This window comes from Staurois parvus, unplaced genomic scaffold, assembly GCF_062004578.1.
Source record: "Staurois parvus isolate SC_StPar_1 unplaced genomic scaffold, SC_StPar_1.0 ptg000941l, whole genome shotgun sequence".
NCBI lineage: Eukaryota > Metazoa > Chordata > Amphibia > Anura > Ranidae > Staurois > Staurois parvus.
In genome coordinates, this window is record NW_028318737.1 from 714719 (window position 1) to 736387 (window position 21669).

Consider the following 21669-nt stretch of genomic DNA (forward strand, 5'->3'; position numbering starts at 1 on the left):
GAAGACGGGTCGTGGCTGGGTCTTCCAACATGACAACGACCCGAAGCACACAGCCAGGAGAACCAAGGAGTGGCTCCGTAAGAAGCATATCAAGGTTCTGGAGTGGCCTAGCCAGTCTCCACACCTAAATCCAATAGAACATCTTTGGAGGGAGCTGAAACTCCGTGTTGCTCAGCGACAGCCCCGAAACCTGACAGATCTAGAGGAGATCTGTGTGGAGGAGTCGGCTAAAATCCCTGTTGCAGTGCAAACCTGGCCAAGGACTACAGGAACCGTCTGACCTCTGTAATTGCAAACAAAGGTTTCTGTACCAAATATTAACATTGATTTTCTCAGGGGTTCAAATACTTCTGTTCAGCAGTGCAAGACAAATACATTCTTTAAAAATCATACAATGGGATTTCCTAATTTTTTTTAAAAAAATTCTGTCTCTCAAAGTGGGAATGCACCTAAAATGTGAATTTTAGACCCCTCCATGATTTCTAAGTGGGAGAACTTGCAAAATCGCAGGGTGTTCAAATACTTCTGTTCCTCACTGTATATATACATAATGATGTACATTGTACATATGCTTTCAATATATATCATACGTGTCAAACATCTATATCAGCTCTCTAGGTTATTTCATGTGGCCCTTGCACCTCTCCTGCAGGTACCCCCTTTTTTCCTCCCCCACCTTGTCTCAGCAGTTGGCAGCAGTGAAGAGAATAGAACTCCTCTGCCAAATCCTGCACCTCTCAGTGCAGCTGCAGCATCCCCTCATCCTCGTCTCCATTGGTCTCAGCATTCAGCAGACTCTGGTAATTGACTCCACTCCTCCTCTGGACCTCCTCCAGACCCTTCACTTTCTGCTTTCCAGCTCTGCCCCCAAAGGAGGTGCACGGTGATGTTAGGGTGGGTGTGGGGTTCTTGGCATCTGATGTAATGGGGGGGTGAGGTGCTCTGGAGATCTAGTCTTACAGTTACAACTGGCCCTTTGAGGACAACCATAATGCTGACACAGCCTGCGATGATATATAAGATATATTTATTAATGATCATTAAAAATAAAAACCAACTTTAGCCCTTTATATAGAATTCTGATTTTTTTATTTTTTTTTGTACAGGTGGATTGATGAGCCACGTTTTCGGTCATGCTGGTCTTCGTGAATACAACTCAGTCACATGGGAAACCAAACATCTGGGTGTCTTAATTGATGGAAAGTTTTTATTGCAGTTCACTGGAGGAGTCACACAGGACACAAGTCATATCCGTGTTCTAAATGTCATAAGTGCTTTGGGTCCTCTTCAACACTGATCCAACCTCAGAGGACAACATGAGAAAAGTCATTTCAGTGTTCTGGAAGTGACAATTGCTTTACAGTAAAGTCCAACCCATGTATACATAAGAGGAGTCATTTCAAGCGATTTCTTGTTTGGAACGTGACAAAGATTTTACAATGGAGGCAAAACATATACCCCTGACCCCTGCACTATATACTCTGTTGTACATTACATACTCCTGACCCCTGCACTATATACTCTATGTTGTACATTACATACTCCTGACCCCTGCACTATATACTCCATGTTGTACATTACATACTCCTGACCCCTGCACTATATACTCTGTTGTACATTACATACTCCTGACCCCTGCACTATATACTCTGTGTTGTACATTACATACTCCTGACCCCTGCACTGTATACACTATGTTGTACATTACATCCTCCTGACCTGTGCACTATATACTCTACAGTGGATATACACCCCTTAAAATGTCAGGTTTCTGTGATGTAAAAAATTAGACAAGGATAAATAATTTCAGAACTTTTCCACCTTTAATGCATGCTATAAAGAACTGCATTGAAAAACAAACTGATATCTTTTAGGGGGTAAAAAACAAAAAATACTAAAATAATGTGGTTGCATAAGTGTGCACACCCTCTTATAACTGGGGATGTAGCTGTGTTCAGAATGAAGCAATCACATTCACAATCATAGTAAATAGGAGTCAGTACACACCCGCCATCATTTAAAGTGCCTCTGATTAACCCCAAATAAAGTTCAGCTGTTCTAGTCGGTCTTTTCTGACATTTTCTTAGTCGCATCCTACAGCAAAAGCCATGGTCTGCAGAGAGCTTCCAAAGCATCATAGGGATCTCTTTGTTAAAAGGTATCAGTCAGGAGAAGGGAACAAAAGAATTCCCAAGGCATTAGATGTACCATTATTATTATTATACAGTATTTATATAGCGCTAAAAGGTTTGCTCAGCACTGTACATTATAGTGGGGGATGGTACATGAGACAGGACAGTAACAGAACATGAGGGGTTCAAGGGCCCTGCTCCTTGGAGCTTACAATCTAGGATACCATGGAACACAGTGAAGACAGTCATCATCAAATGGAGAAAATATGGCGTAGCAGTGACATCGCCAACAGTGACATCACCAACAGTGACCTCGCCAACAGTGACCTCGCCAACAGTGACATCGCCAACAGTGACATCACCAACAGTGACCTCGCCAACAGTGACATCGCCAACAGTGACCTCGCCAACAGTGACATCGCCAACAGTGACATCCCCAACAGTGACCTCGCCAACAGTGACATCGCCAACAGTGACATCCCCAACAGTGACATCGCCAACAGTGACATCGCCAACAGTGACATCGCCAACAGTGACCTCGCCAACAGTGACATCACCAAGAACTGGACGTCCCTCCAAATTGGATGAAAAGATGAGAAGAAAACTGGTCTGGGAGGTGGCCAAGAGGCTTACAGCAACATGAAAGGAGCTGCAGGAATATCTGACAAGTCCTGGCTGTGTGGTCCATGTGACAACAATCTCCGTGTTCTTCATATGTCTGGTCTATGGGGTAGAGTGGAAGATGGAAGCCCTTTCTTAGGAAGAAAACCACCCAAGCCCGGCTACATTCTACAAAAACACATCTGAAGTCTCCCAGAAGCATGTGGGGAGATGTGTTCTGGTCTGATGAAACCAAGGTTGAACTTTTTGGCCATAATTCCAAAAGATATGTTTGGCATAAAAACAACACTGCACATCACCAGAAGAACACCATACCCACTGTGAAGCATGGTGGTGGCAGCATCATGCTTTGGGGCTGTTTTTCTTCAGCTGGAACTGGGGCCTTAGCCAAGGTAGAGGGAATTATGAACAGGTCCAAATACCAGTCAATATCGGCACAAAACCTTCCGGCTTCTGCTAGAAAGCTGAACAAAGAGGAGCTTCACCTTTCAGCATGACGACCACCCAAAGCATCCATCCAAATCCACAAAGGAATGGCTTCACCAGAAGAAGATGGAAGATTTGGAATGGCCCAGCCAGAGCCCAGACCTGAATCCGATGGACAATCTGTGGGGTGATCTGAAGAGGGCTGTGCGCAGGAGATGACACGCAATCTGACAGATTTGGAGTGTTTTTGCAAGGAAGAGCGGGCAAATATTGCCAAGTCAGGATGTGCCGTGCTGATAGACTCCTCCCCAAAACGACTGAGTGCTGGAATCACATCAAAAGGGGCTTCAACAAAGGATTAGTGTAAGGGTGTGTACACTTATGCAACCAGACTAATTTCATTTTTTATTCTTAATTCCCCCTAAACGATTTCAGTTTGTTAAACTGAGTTGTACAGTTTATAGGTCACATTAAAGGTGGAAAAAGTTCTGAAATTATTTATCTTTATCTCATTTTTTTTACATCACAGAAACCCGACATTTTCACAGGAGTGTGCAGATGTTTTATATCCACTGTATGTTGTACATTACATACTCCTGACCCCTGCACTATATACTCTATGTTGTACATTACATACTCCTGACCCCTGCACTATATACTCTATGTTGTACATTACATACTCCTGACCCCTGCACTATATACTCTATGTTGTACATTACATACTCCTGACCCCTGCACTATATACTCTATATTGTACATTACATACTCCTGACCCCTGCACTATATACTCTATGTTGTACATTATATACTCCTGATCCCTGCACTATATACTCTATGTTGTACATTACATACTCCTGACCCCTGCACTATATACTCTATGTTGTACATTACATCCTCCTGACCCCTGCACTATATACTCTATGTTGTACATTACATACTCCTGACCCCTGCACTATATACTCTATGTTGTATATTACATACTCCTGACCCCTGCACTTTACACTCTAGTTTGTACATTACATACTCCTGTCCCCTGCACTATATACTCTATGTTGTACATTACATACTCCTGACCCCTGCACTATATACTCTATGTTGTACATTACATACTCCTGACCCCTGCACTATATACTCTATGTTGTACATTACATACTCCTGACCCCTGCACTATATACTCTATGTTGTACATTCCATACCCCTGACCCCTGCACTATATACTCTATGTTGTACATTCCATACTCCTGACCCCTGCACTATATACTCTATGTTGTACATTCCATACTCCTGACCCCTGCACTATATACTCTATGTTGTACATTCCATACTCCTGACCCCTGCTTTATATATTCTGTTGTACATTACATACTCCTGACCCCTGCACTATATACTCTATGTTGTACATTACATACTCCTGACCCCTGCACTATATACTCTATATTGTACATTACATACTCCTGACCCCTGCACTATATACTCTATGTTGTACATTACATACTCCTGACCCCTGCACTATATACTCTATGTTGTACATTACATACTCCTGACCCCTGCACTATATACTCTATGTTGTACATTACATACTCCTGACCTCTGCACTATATACTCTATGTTGTACATTACATACTCCTGACCCCTGCACTATATACTCTATGTTGTACATTACATATTCCTGACTTTTGCTCTCCCCCCTCCCCCCACTTCTATATATACACATAATATGGATTCTCTTTTGTTCCCCCCATTTCCTCCCAGCTGGACATTTTATATCGGATGATGTGATTGGAGCACAGACTTTTACATGGTGATAATAATGTGATAACATCCTCCAACTTTGGACCCTTAAACAGAAAGTGATAATGAGGGAGGAGTCAATACCCCAATGATGGTGGTCTTCAGGATCAGTCCAGTCTTCATCTTGGTTGTTCTCCCCCCATCCTCACTCTCTGACCTCTGGTGGGGCTCAGCCCCGCTGTTCTTCATGACTAAATCATGGACTAAATAAGGAAGTGCAATACTTCTTGTGTTGGGAAGATGGTGATGAGTGATAGAGGGGGTGGGGACCCTCGTCCTATAATCCCCTCATCACTGTCCCTCCTATAAAAGACAGTTCTGGTTGTTTCCTCACTCTTTGACTAAGGTCCATGAATAAAGAAATGACCTGGTAGGAGATCAGAGGAGCCATTTCCTAGTTCCCTTGAGGGTGGAATTGTAAGCTCCTCAGAGACCAAGCTGCCTGATGTGGGTGGAGTCCTGGTTTGGGGGAACCAATCAGCTCCTGTCTAGTAATCCTCTTTGTCTTTGTATTTTAGTCCATGGCCGGGAGATGAGGAAAACCTCCGAGGATTGTCTCACTTTGTCTCCAGACTGGAAAGTAGAAGATGAGGACATCACACAGTATAGTCCAGGAGAAAACCCGGCTCCCTCCAATGTCCATCCGGCACCACCCAGTGTAGATGGACCATCGGATTCCTCGTATCCTGAGGAACCTCAGACTGTGCGTGACCGGGCCGGCCTTCCAACAGGGAAGAGGTTCTCCTGTACAGAGTGCGCGAAATGTTTCCGTTATAAATCCCATCTTAATGTGCATAAAAGATCTCACACGGGAGAGAAGCTGTATTCCTGTCCTGAGTGCGGGAAATGTTTTTTAGATAAGTCCAGTCTTTCCAAACATCAAAGATCTCACACAGGGGAGAAGCCGTATTCCTGTCCTGAGTGTGGGAAATGTTTTTCAAGGAAGTTCAGTCTTCACACACATCAGAGATCTCACACGGGGGAGAAGCCGTATTCCTGTCCTGAGTGCGGGAAATGTTTTCCAAGTAAGCCCAGTCTTAACACACATCAGAGATCTCACACGGGGGAGAAGCCGTATTCCTGTCCTGAGTGTGGGAAATGTTTTTCACAGAAGTCCTATCTTTACAATCATCAGAGATTGCACATGGGGGAGAAGCCGTATTCATGTTTTGAGTGTGGGAAATGTTTTTCAAGGAAGTCCAATCTTTACATGCATCAGAGATCTCACACAGGGGAGAAGCCAAATTCCTGTCCTGAGTGCGGGAAATGTTTTTCAGATACAGCCAAACTTCATTTACATCAGAGATCACACACGGGGGAGAAGCCATTTTTCTGTCCTGAGTGCGGGAAATGTTTTTCAAAAAAGTACAATCTTCATATACATCAGAGAACTCACACGGGGGAGAAGCCGTATTCCTGTCCTGAGTGCCGGAAATGGTTTTCAGATATGTCCAGTCTTCATAGACACAAGAGATCTCACAGGAGGGAGAAGCTGTATTCCTGTCCTGAGTGCGGGAAATGTTTTTCACAGAAGACTGATCTTCTCAGTCATCAGAGATTTCACACAGGGGAGAAGCTGTATTCCTGTCCAGAGTGCGAGAAATGTTTTTTATACAAGGTCAGGCTTCACACACATCAGAGATCTCACACTGGGGAGAAGCCGTATTCCTGTCCTGAATGCGGGAAATGTTTTTCACAGAAGTCCAATCTTTACAAACATCAGAGATCTCACACAGGGGAGAAGCCACTTTCCTGTCCTGAGTGAGGGAAATGTTCCTCACTGAAGTCCTTTCTTCTTGTACATCATGGATCCCACACAACCCTGGAGGTGTATTAGTGCCTTGAGTGCGGGAAATGTCTTCTAGATGAATGTTGCTGGACATCCCAGCTCTCATGTGGGGAAGAAGCACACCCTGATATACACCTCAGATATACTCCATGGCTGATCTTCATCATGGAAGAAACAGTTCATAAGGAGATCAGAGGTCCCCAAAGACATGGATGAAGTGTGGGACCGGGTTGGCTATTGATGGCAGGAGAAGAAAAAAAAATGGAGTCCTGATATAGAGCACTGGGCTGACTTTTCATTGGGGTGTAGCCTACAGTGAAGGAAATGCGTAATTGCTCCCCCCTGATGGTGAATGTTCGCCCCTCACACAGAAATGATCGGTCTAACAATGGAATGTTCGGTGTAACACTGAGAGACAGAATACAACAAATTCAGCAGAAATGCGTCTAACAAATGATGACTGATCTGTATGTTCATGAGGGAAAGAAGGATTTGATCCCCTATCATTCAGCAGGATTTCTGGCTCCCAGGTGTCTCTCATACAGGTAACAAGCTGAGATTAGAAGCAGTCTCTTAAAGGGAGTGCTGCTAATCTCATTGTGTTACCTGTATAAAAGACACCTGTCCACAGGAGCAATCAAACCATCAGATTCCAAACTCTCCACCATGGCAAAGACCAAAGAGCTGTCCAAGGATGTCAGGGACAAGATTGTAGACCTACACAAGGCTGGACTGGGCTACCAAACTATGGCCAAGCAGCTTGGTGAGAAGGTGACAACAGTTGGTGCAATCATTCACAAATGGAAGAAACACAAAACAAGTGTCAGTCTCCCTAGGTCTGGTGCACCATGCAAGATCTCACCTCGTGGAGTTTCAATGATCATGAGAACAGTGAGGAATCATCCCAGAACTGCACGTGAGGATCTTGTCAATGATCTCCAGGCAGCTGGGACCACAGTCACCAAGAAAACAATTGGTAACACACTACGCCGACAAGGACTGAAATCCTGCAGTGCCGCAAGGTCCCTCTGCTCAAGAAAGCACATGTCCAGCCCGTCTGAAGTCTGCCACTGAACATCTGAATGATGCAGAGGAGGACTGGTGGGAAGTGTTGTGGTCAGAGGAGACCAAAATCCAGCTCTTTGTCATCAACTCGACTCGCCGTGTTTGGAGGAGGAGGAATGCTGCCTATGACCCCAAGAACACCATCCCAACTGTGAAACATGGTGGTGAAAACATTCTGCTTTGGGGGTGTTTTTCTGCTAAGGGGACAGAACAACTGCACCGCATCAAAGGGACGATGGACGGGGCAATGTACCATCAAATCTTGGGTGAGAACCTTCTTCCCTCAGCCAGGGCATTGAAAATGGGTGGTGGATGGGTGTTCCAGCATGACAATGACCCAAAACACATGGCCAAGGCAACAAAGGAGCGGCTCAAGAAGAAGCACATTACGGTCCTGGAGTGACCTAGACAGTCTCCAGACCTTCATCCGATTGAAAATCTGCGGAGGGAGCTGAAAGTTTGAGTTGCCAAACATCATCCACCAAACCTTAATGACTTGGAGAGGATTTGCCAAGAGGAGAGGGACAAAATCCCTCCTGAGATGTGTGCAAACCTGGGGGCCAACTCCCGGAAACATATGACCTGATTGCCAACAAGGGATTGGCCACCAAGTACTAAGTCATGTTTTGTGAAGGGGATCAAATACTTATTTCCCTCATCACATGCAGATCAGTCATCATTTGTTAGACGCATTTCTGCTGAATTTGTTGTTGTATTCTGTCTCTCAGTGTTACACCGAACATTCCAATGTTAGACCGATCATTTCTGTGTGAGGGGCGAACATTCAACATCAGCAGGGGAGCAAATACGTATTTCCTGCACTGTATATGCTAGAGATGGTCTGCATATAAATGGAAGGGGGTCTGCTGTGCTGGGGGAGGGGTTTATGGGAAGGCTGGAGGAGTATATAAACTAGGATGGAGGGGGGAGGGAGACTTCAGTTTTAACGGGGTAGACAGATCAGACAGGTCAGTACTTGTTGGTGTTACAAAAAAACAGTGGAATTGGTACCATTTGTATGAAAATAAAAAATGCTCAAAATCCATGTGAACAAGGTGTCAGTGAATGGATAAGGTGTCGGTGAATGAATAAAGTGTCAATGAATTGAATGAACCAGGTGGCCGTGAATGGATGAGGTGTCAGTGAATGAACAAGGTGTCGGTGATTGGACAAGGTGGCGGTCAATGGACAAGGTGTCAATGAATGAACGAGGTGTCAGTGAATGAACAAGGTGGCGGTGAATGGATGAGGTGTCGGTGAATGAACAAGGTGTCGGTGAATGGACAAGGTGGCAGTGATTGGACAAGGTGGCGGTGATTGGACAAGGTGTCGGTGAATGAACAAGGTGGCGGTGATTGGACAAGGTGTCGTGAATGAACAAGGTGTTAGTGAATGGACAAGGTGTCAGGGAATGGACAAGGTTTCAGTGAATGGACAAGGTGTCAGTGAATGGACAAGGTGTCAGTGAATGAAAGTGTTTGCTCACCAATGCCAGAAGTGTGCCCAGCACAATAGGTGAGTTGGAAGGTTTGGTGCATGAAGAGAACTAGGATTGAATTGGTATTGCTGAATCTTGGCTTCATTCCTCACATGACTGGGCCATTCATATTCCTGGCTAGGTTCTCTTTCGGAGAGACGGGGGAAATAGGAAAGGTGGTGGAGTCTGTCTCTATGTGAGAAGTGATCTCAGAGCGAGTGTGAAAGTGGACCTAGTTGATGGAGAGTGTGATGAGGCTGAAGTATTATGGGTGGAGCTGCACATGGGGGGCGGTACTACAAAGGTCATCATTGGAGTTTGTTATAGGCCTTCCAGTGTTAATGAGGAGGTGGAGACTCAGCTCCTCCCACAGATGGAAAGGGCTGCAAGGGCTGGGACAGTGATAATAATGGGGGATGGTAACGACCCAGAAAGTGACTGGAGTAATGGTACTGCGGGTGTAAACACAAAACAACCCCTCCTGCCCTCTATGGCCCAGAACAAGGGTGGATAGATGGACCCGGAACTGGAAGAAATTCCCCACCAAGGCATCAAAGGTTGTGCGGCTCTAAACAAGGCTGGGGAAGCCCCACCAATACTGGAAAGTGAAACAAAAAGTGCACCAACCTTGCGCATTACCTCAGTAAAATGTGATTTTATTGGATGTGAAAATATCCTCACAAACAGAGAAGTATAACAAGCGTGTAAAGTCCTTGGTGAGACTTGACCAATCAGAGACCAGCGCGAGTCTAAACACGAGGGAAGGTTCTCAGAGTCAGGCTGACGCGTTTCGAAGGGAGTCCCTTCTTCATCAGAGCTGACTTGGCAATGAGAGCCCTCTTCAATATATACCCTGGGACAGAGGTTGGACCCTCCCACTTGGGTTGGGCAGTCCCGGGAAAGGAGGCGGGACAAAGGTGACATCACAACATGCTCACACAAGCAACAATACATTACACATCAAGAGGTATAGTAAGAGACATTAGAAACATTCACCGGCATTAAAGCTGTAAGAAACGCAGGGCAGTGTAATATATACATGAGGAGGTCATATAGTCTGTGTATATATATATATCCCCATATAATAAATAATGACATATTGGGAATGCTGCATTGGGGTTCATGGGGATAATATTGTTGGATCAGCACAATGTATAAAAAGTAAAAATGAATGAATTGAATACATAATTCCTTTGGATAAAAGCCTGCTGGTTCCTCAATTGTTGGCTTCTTTCCATGGAGATAAATGTGAACACAAAGTAGGCATACACATACATTTCAATGGCAGCCAGAATGTCCTTGCTTTGTGTGGGCTGTCAGTGGGGTCATTGGGCAGATCTTTGTCTTTAGATGTATGGAGTATTCATGAGTAGTGTTACTATACTGGCAGCAGAGGGAGATCAAGTGCTGCCATTGCCAAATATAGCTTCTGGAGGTGAATTGGAATGCACGCCAAAAGGTGCGTGGCTGTGGGGGCGCATGTGCAGTGAGGCGGTGGCACGCTGGAGTAGTCATGGAGATGGGCCTCCGATGGTCTATCGCACATGTGCAGTTAGGCGGCGGCACGCTGGAGTAGTCATCTAGATGGGCTTCCAACAGGCTATCGCACATGCGCAGTGAGGCGGTGGCACGCTGGAGTAGTCATGGAGATGGGCCTCCGACGGGCTATCGCACATGCGCAGTGAGGAGGTGGCGCGCTGGAGTAGTCATGGAGATGGGCCTCCTGTGGGCTATTGCACATGCACAGTGAGGCGGCGGCACACTGGAGTAGTCATGGAGATGGGCCTCTGATGGGCTATCGCACATGCGCAGTGAGGAGGCAGCGCGCTGGAGTAGTCATGGAGATGGGCCTCCAATGGGCTATCGCACATGCACAGTGAGGAGGTGGCACGCTGGAGTAGTCATGGAGATGGGCCTCCGACAGGCTATCACACATTCATGAGGTGGCATTGTGCGCTAAAGCTGGCTCCTCATTTACCTAGTGGAGCGCACTCCGGACATCCCGGAAGGACGGCTGTGAGATGTGTTCCAGCTGTGACTTCTGGTCTTCCCAGGGAGTGCCTCCAATGGGAGGGGTCTTATGCTGAGTGAACCCCTCACAAGTAAGGGAGGAGAGACACAGGAACTCGTGTACAGCTGTTTGCTGTTGGGGATAATACACTGAAGTGGAAATTGTATAGAAATCAAAATGATATTGAGAGAATCCTGCTTGAGGAAAACAATAGAGGAGGCAGCAATAATTACAGTGCAGGACTTACACAATGACACTTGCAGCACCAAGTATGGCATTATCACAGTTCACACTACAATAGATGGAACATAGAATCATTATTAATATGGGGTACAGAATAGAGAGGGGACAGTATCTAACAGTAATGATAATAATGATGGTACTAGTAAATAGACAGTTGTGTTCAAAATAATAGCAGTGTGTTGATAAAAGTGACTAAAGCTGAAAATCCTTCTAGTAGCTTTTATTTCCATCCACACAAATGCATTGGGAACACGACACATTCTATTCCAAATCACAACATGAAGAAAAATAGATCAAATTTGTGTTGTTCCTCTAAAAAAATGGAAGAAAAGTGACTATTAGACGGTTCAAAAAATTCGCAGTGTTTGTATTCTTCTTTACAAACTCAAACATTCACTATATAAACTGAGAAATGTTTGAAGATTTTGCTTTCCTTTGAATGACTTCATGAATATTTGGTTGTAGTCGCACTGTTTCTGAGAACTGCTGTACATCTGTGTTGCATGGAGTCACCCAACTTCTGGCCCCTGTGATCAGGTATTCCAGCCCAGGATGATTGGACCACATTCCACAGTTCTTCTCTATTTCTTGGTTTGGCCTCAGAAACGGCATTTTTGATGTCACCCCACAAGTTTTCTATTGGATGAAGATCCGGGGATTGGGCTGGCCACTCCATAACGTCCATCTTGTTGGTCTGGAACCAAGATGTTGCACATTTACTGGTGTGTTTGGGGTCGTTGTCTTGTTGGAACACCCATTTCAAGGGCATTTCCTCTTCAGCATAAGGCAGCATGACCTCTTCAAGTATTCTGATGTCTTCAAACTGATCCATGATCCCTGGTATGCGATAAATAGGCCCAACACCGTAGTATGAGAAACATCCCCATATCATGATGCTTGCACCACCATGCTTCACTGTCTTCACAGTGTACTGTGGCTTGAATTCAGTGTTTGGGGGTCGTCTGACAAACTGTCTCCGCCCACTAGACCCAAAAAGAACAATCTTACTTTCATCAGTCCACAAAATGTTGCGCCATTTCTCTTTAGGCCAGTCAATGTGCTCTTTGGCAGATTGTAACCTCTTCAGCACACGTCTTTTTCCCAACAGTGGGACTTTGCGGGGACTTCTTGCAGATAGCTTGGCTTCACATAGGCGTCTTCTAATTGTAACAGTCCTCACAGGGAACGTCACACCTTCTTTCATCTTCCTGGAGCTGATTGTTGGCTGAGTCCTCACAGGGAACGTCACACCTTCTTTCATCTTCCTGGAGCTGATTGTTGGCTGAGTCCGCCCCATTTTGGCTATTCTTCTATCCATTCCAATGGTAGTTTTTCGCTTTCTTCCACGTCTTTCAGGTTTTGGTTGCCATTTTAAAGCATTTGCGATCATTTTAGTTGAGCAGCCGATCATTTTCTGCACTCCTTTATATGTTTTCCCCTCTCCAATCAACTTTTTAATCAAGGTACGCTGTTCTTCTGAACAATGTCTGGAACGACCCATTTTCCTCAGAATTTCAGAGAGAAATACACTGTAACCAGCATATACAACATTTGCTGCCTTCCTTCCTTAAATAAGGGCAATAATTGCCACCTGTTTATCAAAGAATGAATGACCTCACTAATAGAACTCCACACTGCTATTATTTTGAACACGCCCCTTTCAATGAGTGATTCAATGACACAGAATCAGCGGCATGCATGTCATGACTGTTGGGTTTGTTGGATTTCTATGACCCTACTACACCTGCTAGGAAATTATTTGCCATGTAGAAATATCATTTCTACCAAAAACAGTGATTGATCCGGTTAGTGATGTCTGACGGCTATTATTTTGAACATAACTGTATTTCTATATCATTATCATATCTCCTCTGAAGGTCTCATCTCCAAGGAGGATACGTTTCATGTTTGTAGTCATTGCACATCCAACCTGAGGACTGGTGACCAGAACTGGACGTCATACTCCAGATGTGTCCAAACCAGCATTTTGTAAAGTGGGAGACTGAACTACTTATACTGACCTCTATATCATTTATGAACAGAATTGGACCCAGAACAGAGCCCTGGGGTACCCCACTTATAACTCAGACCATTAAGAGGTACATTTATCATCACCCTTTGTATGCACCCAGTGACCAGTTTTCTCTCCATGTACATACACTATTGTCAGCACCAACATGCCTCAATTTGTGGATTAAGCATTTATGGGGTATCGTGTCAGATGTTTTGGTGAAGTCTATATACACTACATCCACGGGGGTTCCTTTATCCAGATTACAGCTCACCTCCTCATAGATTGTTAATAGGTTGGTCTGACAAGAACGATCTTTTCCCATAAATCCATACTGGTTACTACTAATGATACTATGTTCATCAGCACATTCTTGGGTATGGTCCCTTATCATCCCTCCAATAGTTTACAAACTATTGATGTTAGGCTGACTGGCTTGTAGCTTCCAGATATGTATCTTGGTCCTTTCTGGAATACTAGTACCATGTTAGCTTTTCACAAATCTGCTGCCACCATTCCGGTCAGTAAACTTTCCTGAAGACTAGGAATAACAGTCAATGACCTGGATACATTCTTTGAGGACTCTGGGGTGCAAGCCATCTGGTCCTGGTGATTTGTTCCTATTAAGTTTTTCTAGACTTTCTAGTCTTTTGTAAGGGACCACTACACTGACCACTGATAAAAGAGAATCCTTCTCCAATCAGTCACAAATGTAAGGGATCACTAAGCAGACGGCTTCCAGGGACACGCAGCCACGGACAGTGTGCAGGGTCCCTCAGCAGCAGCTCCCAGGGCACTCAGCAGCAGACGGCTTCCAGGGACACGCAGCCACGGACAACATGCAGGGTCCCCCAGCAGCAGCTCTCAGGGCACTAAGCAGCCGATAGGGTACAAGGGTGCTCAGTAGACAGGCTTACAGACTTGCAGGGTCTGGCAGGGTCTCAGCTGTGGGGTCTGACCTTTGAGGAGAAGGCTCATGCAGAGCTGTGGAGATTCCAAACCCTAGGGTATTGTAGAGGGCTACAGTCCTGACCTTTTGGGGTTCTGCAGAGTGCACAGCGGGGATGGCTGGGGAGGCTCGGTCCCCCTCACCCATGCCTCCCAGCATCTTTCTGGGAGCAAGATGATTCCAGCAGCATGGACAGGAACAAAGAAAAGAGGGCTGCTTCCTGTGTGAGTCTTTTGAAAACCATGTGGGATGCAGCTAGGTTGCCTCGGCAATGGCTGGCCCAGCACTGTCCATGAAAGCTACACCTTCATCGGAATGTGCAAGGGGGAAGGGAGGGGTGGAGGGATATAGAGGGGGATGGGAGAGGCACTGGCCCTCTGTGACAGGGATCCTTCTCTCATTGGTCATCAATGTAAAGGGCCACTATTCTGGTCAATAATGTAAAGGGATTTTTCTCCCATTGGTCAACAATGTAAGGAACCACTACAATACCACTGATATAAGGGGATCCTTCTTTCATTGGTCACCAATGTAAGGGACAAATACAATGACCACTGATATAAGGGGGTCCTTCTCCCACTGGTCACCAATGTAAGGTACCACTACACTGACCACTGATATAAGGGGATCCTTCTCCCATTGGTCCCCAATGTAAGGGACCACTACACTGACCACTGATATAAGGGGTCCTTCTCCCATTGGTCACCAATGTAAGGGACCACTACACTGACCACTGATATAAGGGGGTCCTTCTCCCATTGGTCACCAATGTAAGGGACCACTACACTGACCACTGATATAAGGGGGTCCTTCTCCCATTGGTCACCAATGTAAAGGACAAATACAATGACCACTTGGGATGATCTCTGGGTTTAGTTGTCGGAGAGTAGGGATGAGACGACAGTACAAACCAAACTTTGCCTGTTCCGGTCCCGTGTTTTGCAGGAGCCGATCATCACATATAGAAGAGACATTTCTACCACTTCTATATATAACAGCTTCCCGTTGTCACTGGTGCCTGAGGAAGACATGGATGGGTACAGCGGCCACACCCCCAGGAATCAGTGATGTCATTGGGAATCCCTGCCATGTAAGGAAGGGGGCGGGGATAGCAGTGACATCACTGACCAAATATGGTCACTGGCACATTTGGGAAATGAGGTCCCACCATCCCTGTCCCTTCACTTATGTAGATGATGACAGTTTAGGGAGCTGTCATTGGGCTGGTGCTATTGTCGGGTACTATATACCCCATACTCATTCACATGGGGGAACGGTAAATGGGGGCCCCTTGTTATTAAAGGGGGTTTCCAGAATCCAATATGACCCCCACCCACAGACACGTGGTCTGGTATGGATCAGGAGGGGGGGGCACACTACAGCCCCCCTCTGCACTCTGTATGGTGGGCTGTATATGATATACTGCTGACCCCCGCACTCTGCGCCGTTATTGAAGGGTGTGAGGTGTCACCGAGGAGCAATGTTCTATATTGAAGTTTGCCGTCATTGCACCGACACACACAATAGTTTTTGTTCAATAAATGTTTTATTATAATTTTACATTTAACAAGATTGAAGCATAAAAATCAGGAAATGGTAAAGGAAGGAATCCGATTGGACAGGAAGATCCCTTGTCTGGAATGTGGGGGCGGAGTCATTATTATTGGTGTACAATACAATACACAACGTGTTCCATTATTATAACAAAGTATTGTAGAAAAGATCCCAACATAGAAAATGGGGGAAAGGAGGAAAGAAAGGCGGATATGAAGGGGAATCTGTGTACGGGGAACACCTTAACAATCACCACCATTTTATTCTCCAGGGCCTCTGATGTCACAGAATAGATGTTTGGGGGTATATCTCATCTTCAGGACCAAAATCTGCATTTTCCCATGTGTGCAAAATGGGATGCTGGGGTGACATTAGAGCTCCCCCTAGCTGCAGCCTGGTAATAACATTGCTGGGAGGTCTATTCATTTCTCTGCTCCATACTTCCTGTCTTAATAGAAACGTCTCCTGACATTTGGGGGTCTATTCATAGAATGTTTGTATACAATTCCCTCAGTGAGAGTTCATGTCCATTCCTCCTGTGTGAATGGGGGAACCAATGTTATTAGGATCACATCTGAGCTGCTGGAATGTCTTCCATTGATGGAAAATACATTGAAAACTTCTTCTCTTGATATCAATGGCCGACCCGGTCCCACACTTCATCCATGTCTTTGGGGACCTCTGATCTCCTTATCAACTGTTTCTTCCATGATGAAGATCAGCCATGGAGTATATCTGAGGTGTACATCAGGGTGTGCTTCTTCCTCACATGAGAGCTGGGATGTCCAGCAACATTCATCTAGAAGACATTTCACGCACTCAAGGCACTAATACACCTCCAGGATTGTGTGGGACCCCTGATGTACAGGAAGACAGGACTTCAGTGAGGAACATTTCCCTCACTCAGGACAGGAAAGTGGCTTCTCCCTCGTGTGAGATCTCTGATGTATTTTAAGAGTAGACTTTTGTGAAAAACATTTCCCGCACTCAGGACAGGAATACGGCTTCTCCCCTGCGTGAGATCTCTGATGTATTTTAAGAGTAGACTTTTGTGAAAAACATTTCCCGCACTCAGGACAGGAATACGGCTTCTCCCCTGCGTGAGATCTCTGATGTCTGGAAAGATTGTACTTGTGTGAAAAACATTTCCCACACTCAGGACAGGAATATGGCTTCTCCACTGTGTGAGTTCTTTTATGCCTATTAAGATCGTTTTTACAAGTGAAATATTTCCCGCACTCAGGACAGGAATACGGCTTCTCCCCCATGTGAGATTTCTGATGTCTGGAAAGATAGGACTTGTGTGAAAAACATTTCCCACACTCAGGACAGGAATACAGCTTCTCCCTCCGTGTGAGATCTCTGATGTGTGTAAAGATAGGACTTCACTGAAAAACATTTCACGCACTCAGGACAGGAATATGGCTACTCCCCTTTGTGAGATCTCTGATGTTTCTGCAGACTGGACTTTTCTGAAAAACATTTCCTGCAGTCAGAACAGGCATACAGCTTCTCCCCTGTGTGAAATTTCTGGTGCCTGTTAAGAACAGACTTCTGTGAAAAACATTTCCCACACTCAGGACAGGAATATGGCTTCTCCCCTGTGTGAGATCTCTGATGTTTGTGCAGACTGGACTTCTCTGAAAAACATTTCATGCACTCAGGACAAGAATACGGCTTCTCCCCTGTGTGAGATCTCTGATGTGTGTGAAGATGGGACTTCTGTGAAAAACATTTCCCACACTCAGGACAGGAATACAGCTTCTCCCCCGTGTGAGATTTCTGGTGTTTGTAAAGATAGGGCTTCACTGAAAAACATTTCCCGCACTCAGGACAGGAATATGGCTTCTCCCTTGTGTGAGTCTTTTTATGTCGATTAACAAGGAATTTAGAATGAAAACATTTCCTGCACTCAGGACAGGAATATGGCTTCTCCCCTCTGTGAGACCTCTGATGTATGATAAGTGTTGATTTTTCTACAAAACATTTCCCGCACTCAGGGCAGGAATACGGCTTCTCCTCCGTGTGAGATATTTTATGCCTATTAAGAAGGGATGTAGAATGGAAACATTTCCCGCACTCAGGACAGGAATATGGCTTCTCCCCCGTGTGAGATCTTATATGCACATTAAGAGCAGATTTACACCGGAAACCCTTCCCACACTCAGTACAGGAGAACCTCTTCTCTGTTGGAAGGCCGGCCTGGTCCCGCACAGTCTGAGGTTCCTCAGGATACGAGGAATCCGATGGTCCATCTACACTGGGTGGTGCCGGATGGACATTGGAGGGAGCCGGGTTTTCTCCTGGACTATACTGTGTGATGTCCTCATCTTCTACTTTCCAGTCTGGAGACAAAGTGAGACAATCCTCGGAGGTTTTCCTCATCTCCCGGCCATGGACTAAAATACAAAGACAAAGAGGATTACTAGACAGGAGCTGATTGGTTCCCCCAAACCAGGACTCCGCCCACATCTGTAGTGGATTGTGATAGACAGTCCACGTTCTATTAGATGATCAGTAAGATCATCTGTGTGGAGGAACACACAGAAACCCAGTGGACTTTTCACCCAATCAATGTATATGCTTTGCCTGCATCATGAGACCTATAAATGTTACTTTTAGTTCCTCAATAAAACAAAATTTTAGGAAGTTGGTAAGCTGCATTTATGTGCCAGTGTCTTACTTCCACGTGCACGTATTCTCACATTAGACTCACTGGTAGATCACAACAGCTGTGGTCGGTAAGTGACTGCATCCAAAACACATCAGGCGGCTTGGTCTCTGAGGAGCTTACAATTCCACCCTCAAGGGAACTAGGAAATGGCTCCTCTGATCTCCTACCAGGTCATTTCTTTATTCATGGACCTTAGTCAGAGAGTGAGGAAACAACCAGAACTGTCTTTTATAGGAGGGACAGTGATGAGGGGATTATAGGACGAGGGTCCCCACCCCCTCTATCACTCATCACCATCTTCCCAACACAAAAAGTACTGCACTTCCTTATTTAGTCCATGATTTAGTCATGAACAACAGCGGGGCTGAGCCCCACCAGAGAGTGAGGATGGGGGGAGAACAACCAAGATGAAGACTGGACTGATCCTGAAGACCACCATCATTGGGGTATTGACTCCTCCCTCATTATCACTTTCTGTTTAAGGGTCCAAAGTTGGAGGATGTTATCACATTATTATCACCATGTAAAAGTCTGTGCTCCAATCACATCATCCGATATAAAATGTCCAGCTGGGAGAAAATAAGTGCAATATAAGCAAGACCTACAGTATGTAATGCACAACTTATTATATAGGATACAAAAGTTAGGACAAAATAGTATCAGAATATGTAATGTAGAACAGGTCCAGGGGTCAGGAGTAAGTAATATGCAATAAAAATTATGTACTGTAAGTGTCACGACTCATATATATACATACAGTATATACACTACATTGCCAAAAGTATTGGGCCACCTGCCTTTCCACACACATGACCTTTAATGGCCCCCCAGTCTTAGTCCGTAGGGTTCAATATGGAGTTGGCCCCGCCCTTTGCAGCTATAACAGCTTCAACTCTTCTGGGAAGGCCGTCCACAAGGTTTAGGAGGGTGTCTATGGGAAGGTTGGACCATTCTTCCAGAAGCACATTTGTCAGGTCAGGCACTGATGTCGGGGGAGGAGGTCTGGCTCACAGTCTCCGCTCTAATTTATCCCAAAGGTGTCCTATGGGGTTGAGGTCAGGACTCTGTGCAGGACAGTCAAGTTCCTCCACCCCAAACTGGCTCCTCCATGTCTTTATGGACCTTGCTTTGTGCATTGGTGCGCAGTCATGTTGGAACAGGAAGGGGCCATCCCCAAACTCTTCCCACAAAGTTGGGAGCATGAAATTGTCCAAAATGTCTTGGTATGCTGAAACCTTAAGAGTTCCCTTCACTGGAACTAGGGGACCAAGCCAACCCCTGAAAACCAACCCCACACCATATTCCCCCCTCCACCAAACTTTACACTTGGCACAATGCAGTCAGGCAAGTACCGTTCTCCTGGCAACTGCCAAACCCAGACATGTCCATCGGATTGCCAGACAGAGAAGTGTGATTGGTCACTCCAGAGAACACGTCTCCTCTGCTCTAGAGTTCGGCATCCGATGCTTTGCATTGCACTTGGTGATGGAAGGCTTGGATGAAGCTGCTCAGCCATGGAAACCCATTCCATGAAGCTCTCTACACACTGTTGTTTGGCTCATCTGAAGGTCACACCAAGTTTGGAGGTCTTTAGCTATTGACTTCTGCGCACTGTGCGCTTCAGCATGTGCTGACACCGCCCTGTTATGTGACGTGGCCTACCACTTGGTGGCTCAGTTCATGTTGTTCCCAGTTGCTTCCACTTTGTTATAATCCCACTAACAGTTGAGCGTGGAATATTTAGTAGCCAGGAAATGTCACTGATGGACTTATTGCACAGGTGGCCACCTATCACGGGACCACGCTTGGAGTCACTGAGCTCCTGAGAGCGACCCATTCTTTCACAAATGTTTGTAGAAGCAGTCAGAACAAATAACCCAGGAAGAATTGTTCTGTCAGCGATTTGCTAGTCCCAGGCATGGGAAAGAAGGTCCAAGACTCAAACGCCAAGTGCCAAGTCAAGCAACGTCTATGGGGAACATTTTGCTTCCAGCTGAACCCCAGAACCTCCATAAATCCAGTCTAGATACATAAATTGTGTCTGCAGCACAGAGAAGGAAGATTATCCGAGAGAAATCCAGGAATACAGGACGGGGAACACAGCTCAGGAAAGTGACCAGGGGATTACAGGCTGATATCACCCAGTCCCCGCCCTACTCTGGACCAATCAGTGAGCAGTATGGGTGGAGGAATGGATTTAGTGTTCATGACCCACCTGTGCTGATCTCTGTAGGAGTGTCCTCCTCTATAAATGTCCCCGTTATTCCATCCTCCTCCATAGACTGCTGATCATCCCTCACATACGCCTCTTCTTCTTCTGCTTTCACCTCAAATTCTATATCGATTGGATCTCCACTCTAAATCAAGAAAATGAGAGAAAATATCATCTGTAAAATATAAGGTCATCTAAAAAAATCCGCACATCATCTTTACAAGTCCATGTTCTAGATTCTCCATCCCACCAACCTTGTAATAGTGAGGGATGGTGTGACCTCCCTGTGTGGAATCCCGGGAATACAGAGGACGGGGACATCTCTCTGGTGGGTTCCTGGTATTAGGTGGCTCCATCATATCCTTGTGTCCTTCTGAAAACTCCTCCATCACTCCATACTCCTCATCCTCCTCTTTATACTCTTCTTTAACATCAATATTATCATCCCCGAGGATTCCACTCTGAAAGATATAATAAAACATTCATTGTAACAAACATGCTGTGTATAAATCACAACTACCAATAATTGTCATCATCTACCTGATGATGGTGAGGGATGGTGTGACCTTCCTGTGTGGAATCCCGGGAATACAGAGGACGGGGACATCTCTCTGGTGGGTTCCCATGACTGGATCCATCTGTAGGAAACACACACACTGACTGAATCCATTGTTTCTATGTGTTTATCAGATGATGGGGGATCTAGGTGGATCC

At 45.5% G+C, this 21669-nt stretch overlaps 1 protein-coding gene across 1 annotated transcript in view; it reads left to right on the top strand.

The window, feature by feature from the left end:
- The window catches only part of LOC149441849 (uncharacterized), an 82722-nt gene that overhangs the window by 22745 nt on the left and 38308 nt on the right, over positions 1-21669 (top strand). Inside the window, exon 2 of the mRNA XM_089656832.1 lies at positions 5489-6248. Coding sequence (XP_089512958.1) covers positions 5489-6248 — 760 coding nt within the window. The remainder of the gene's footprint in view (positions 1-5488; positions 6249-21669) is intronic.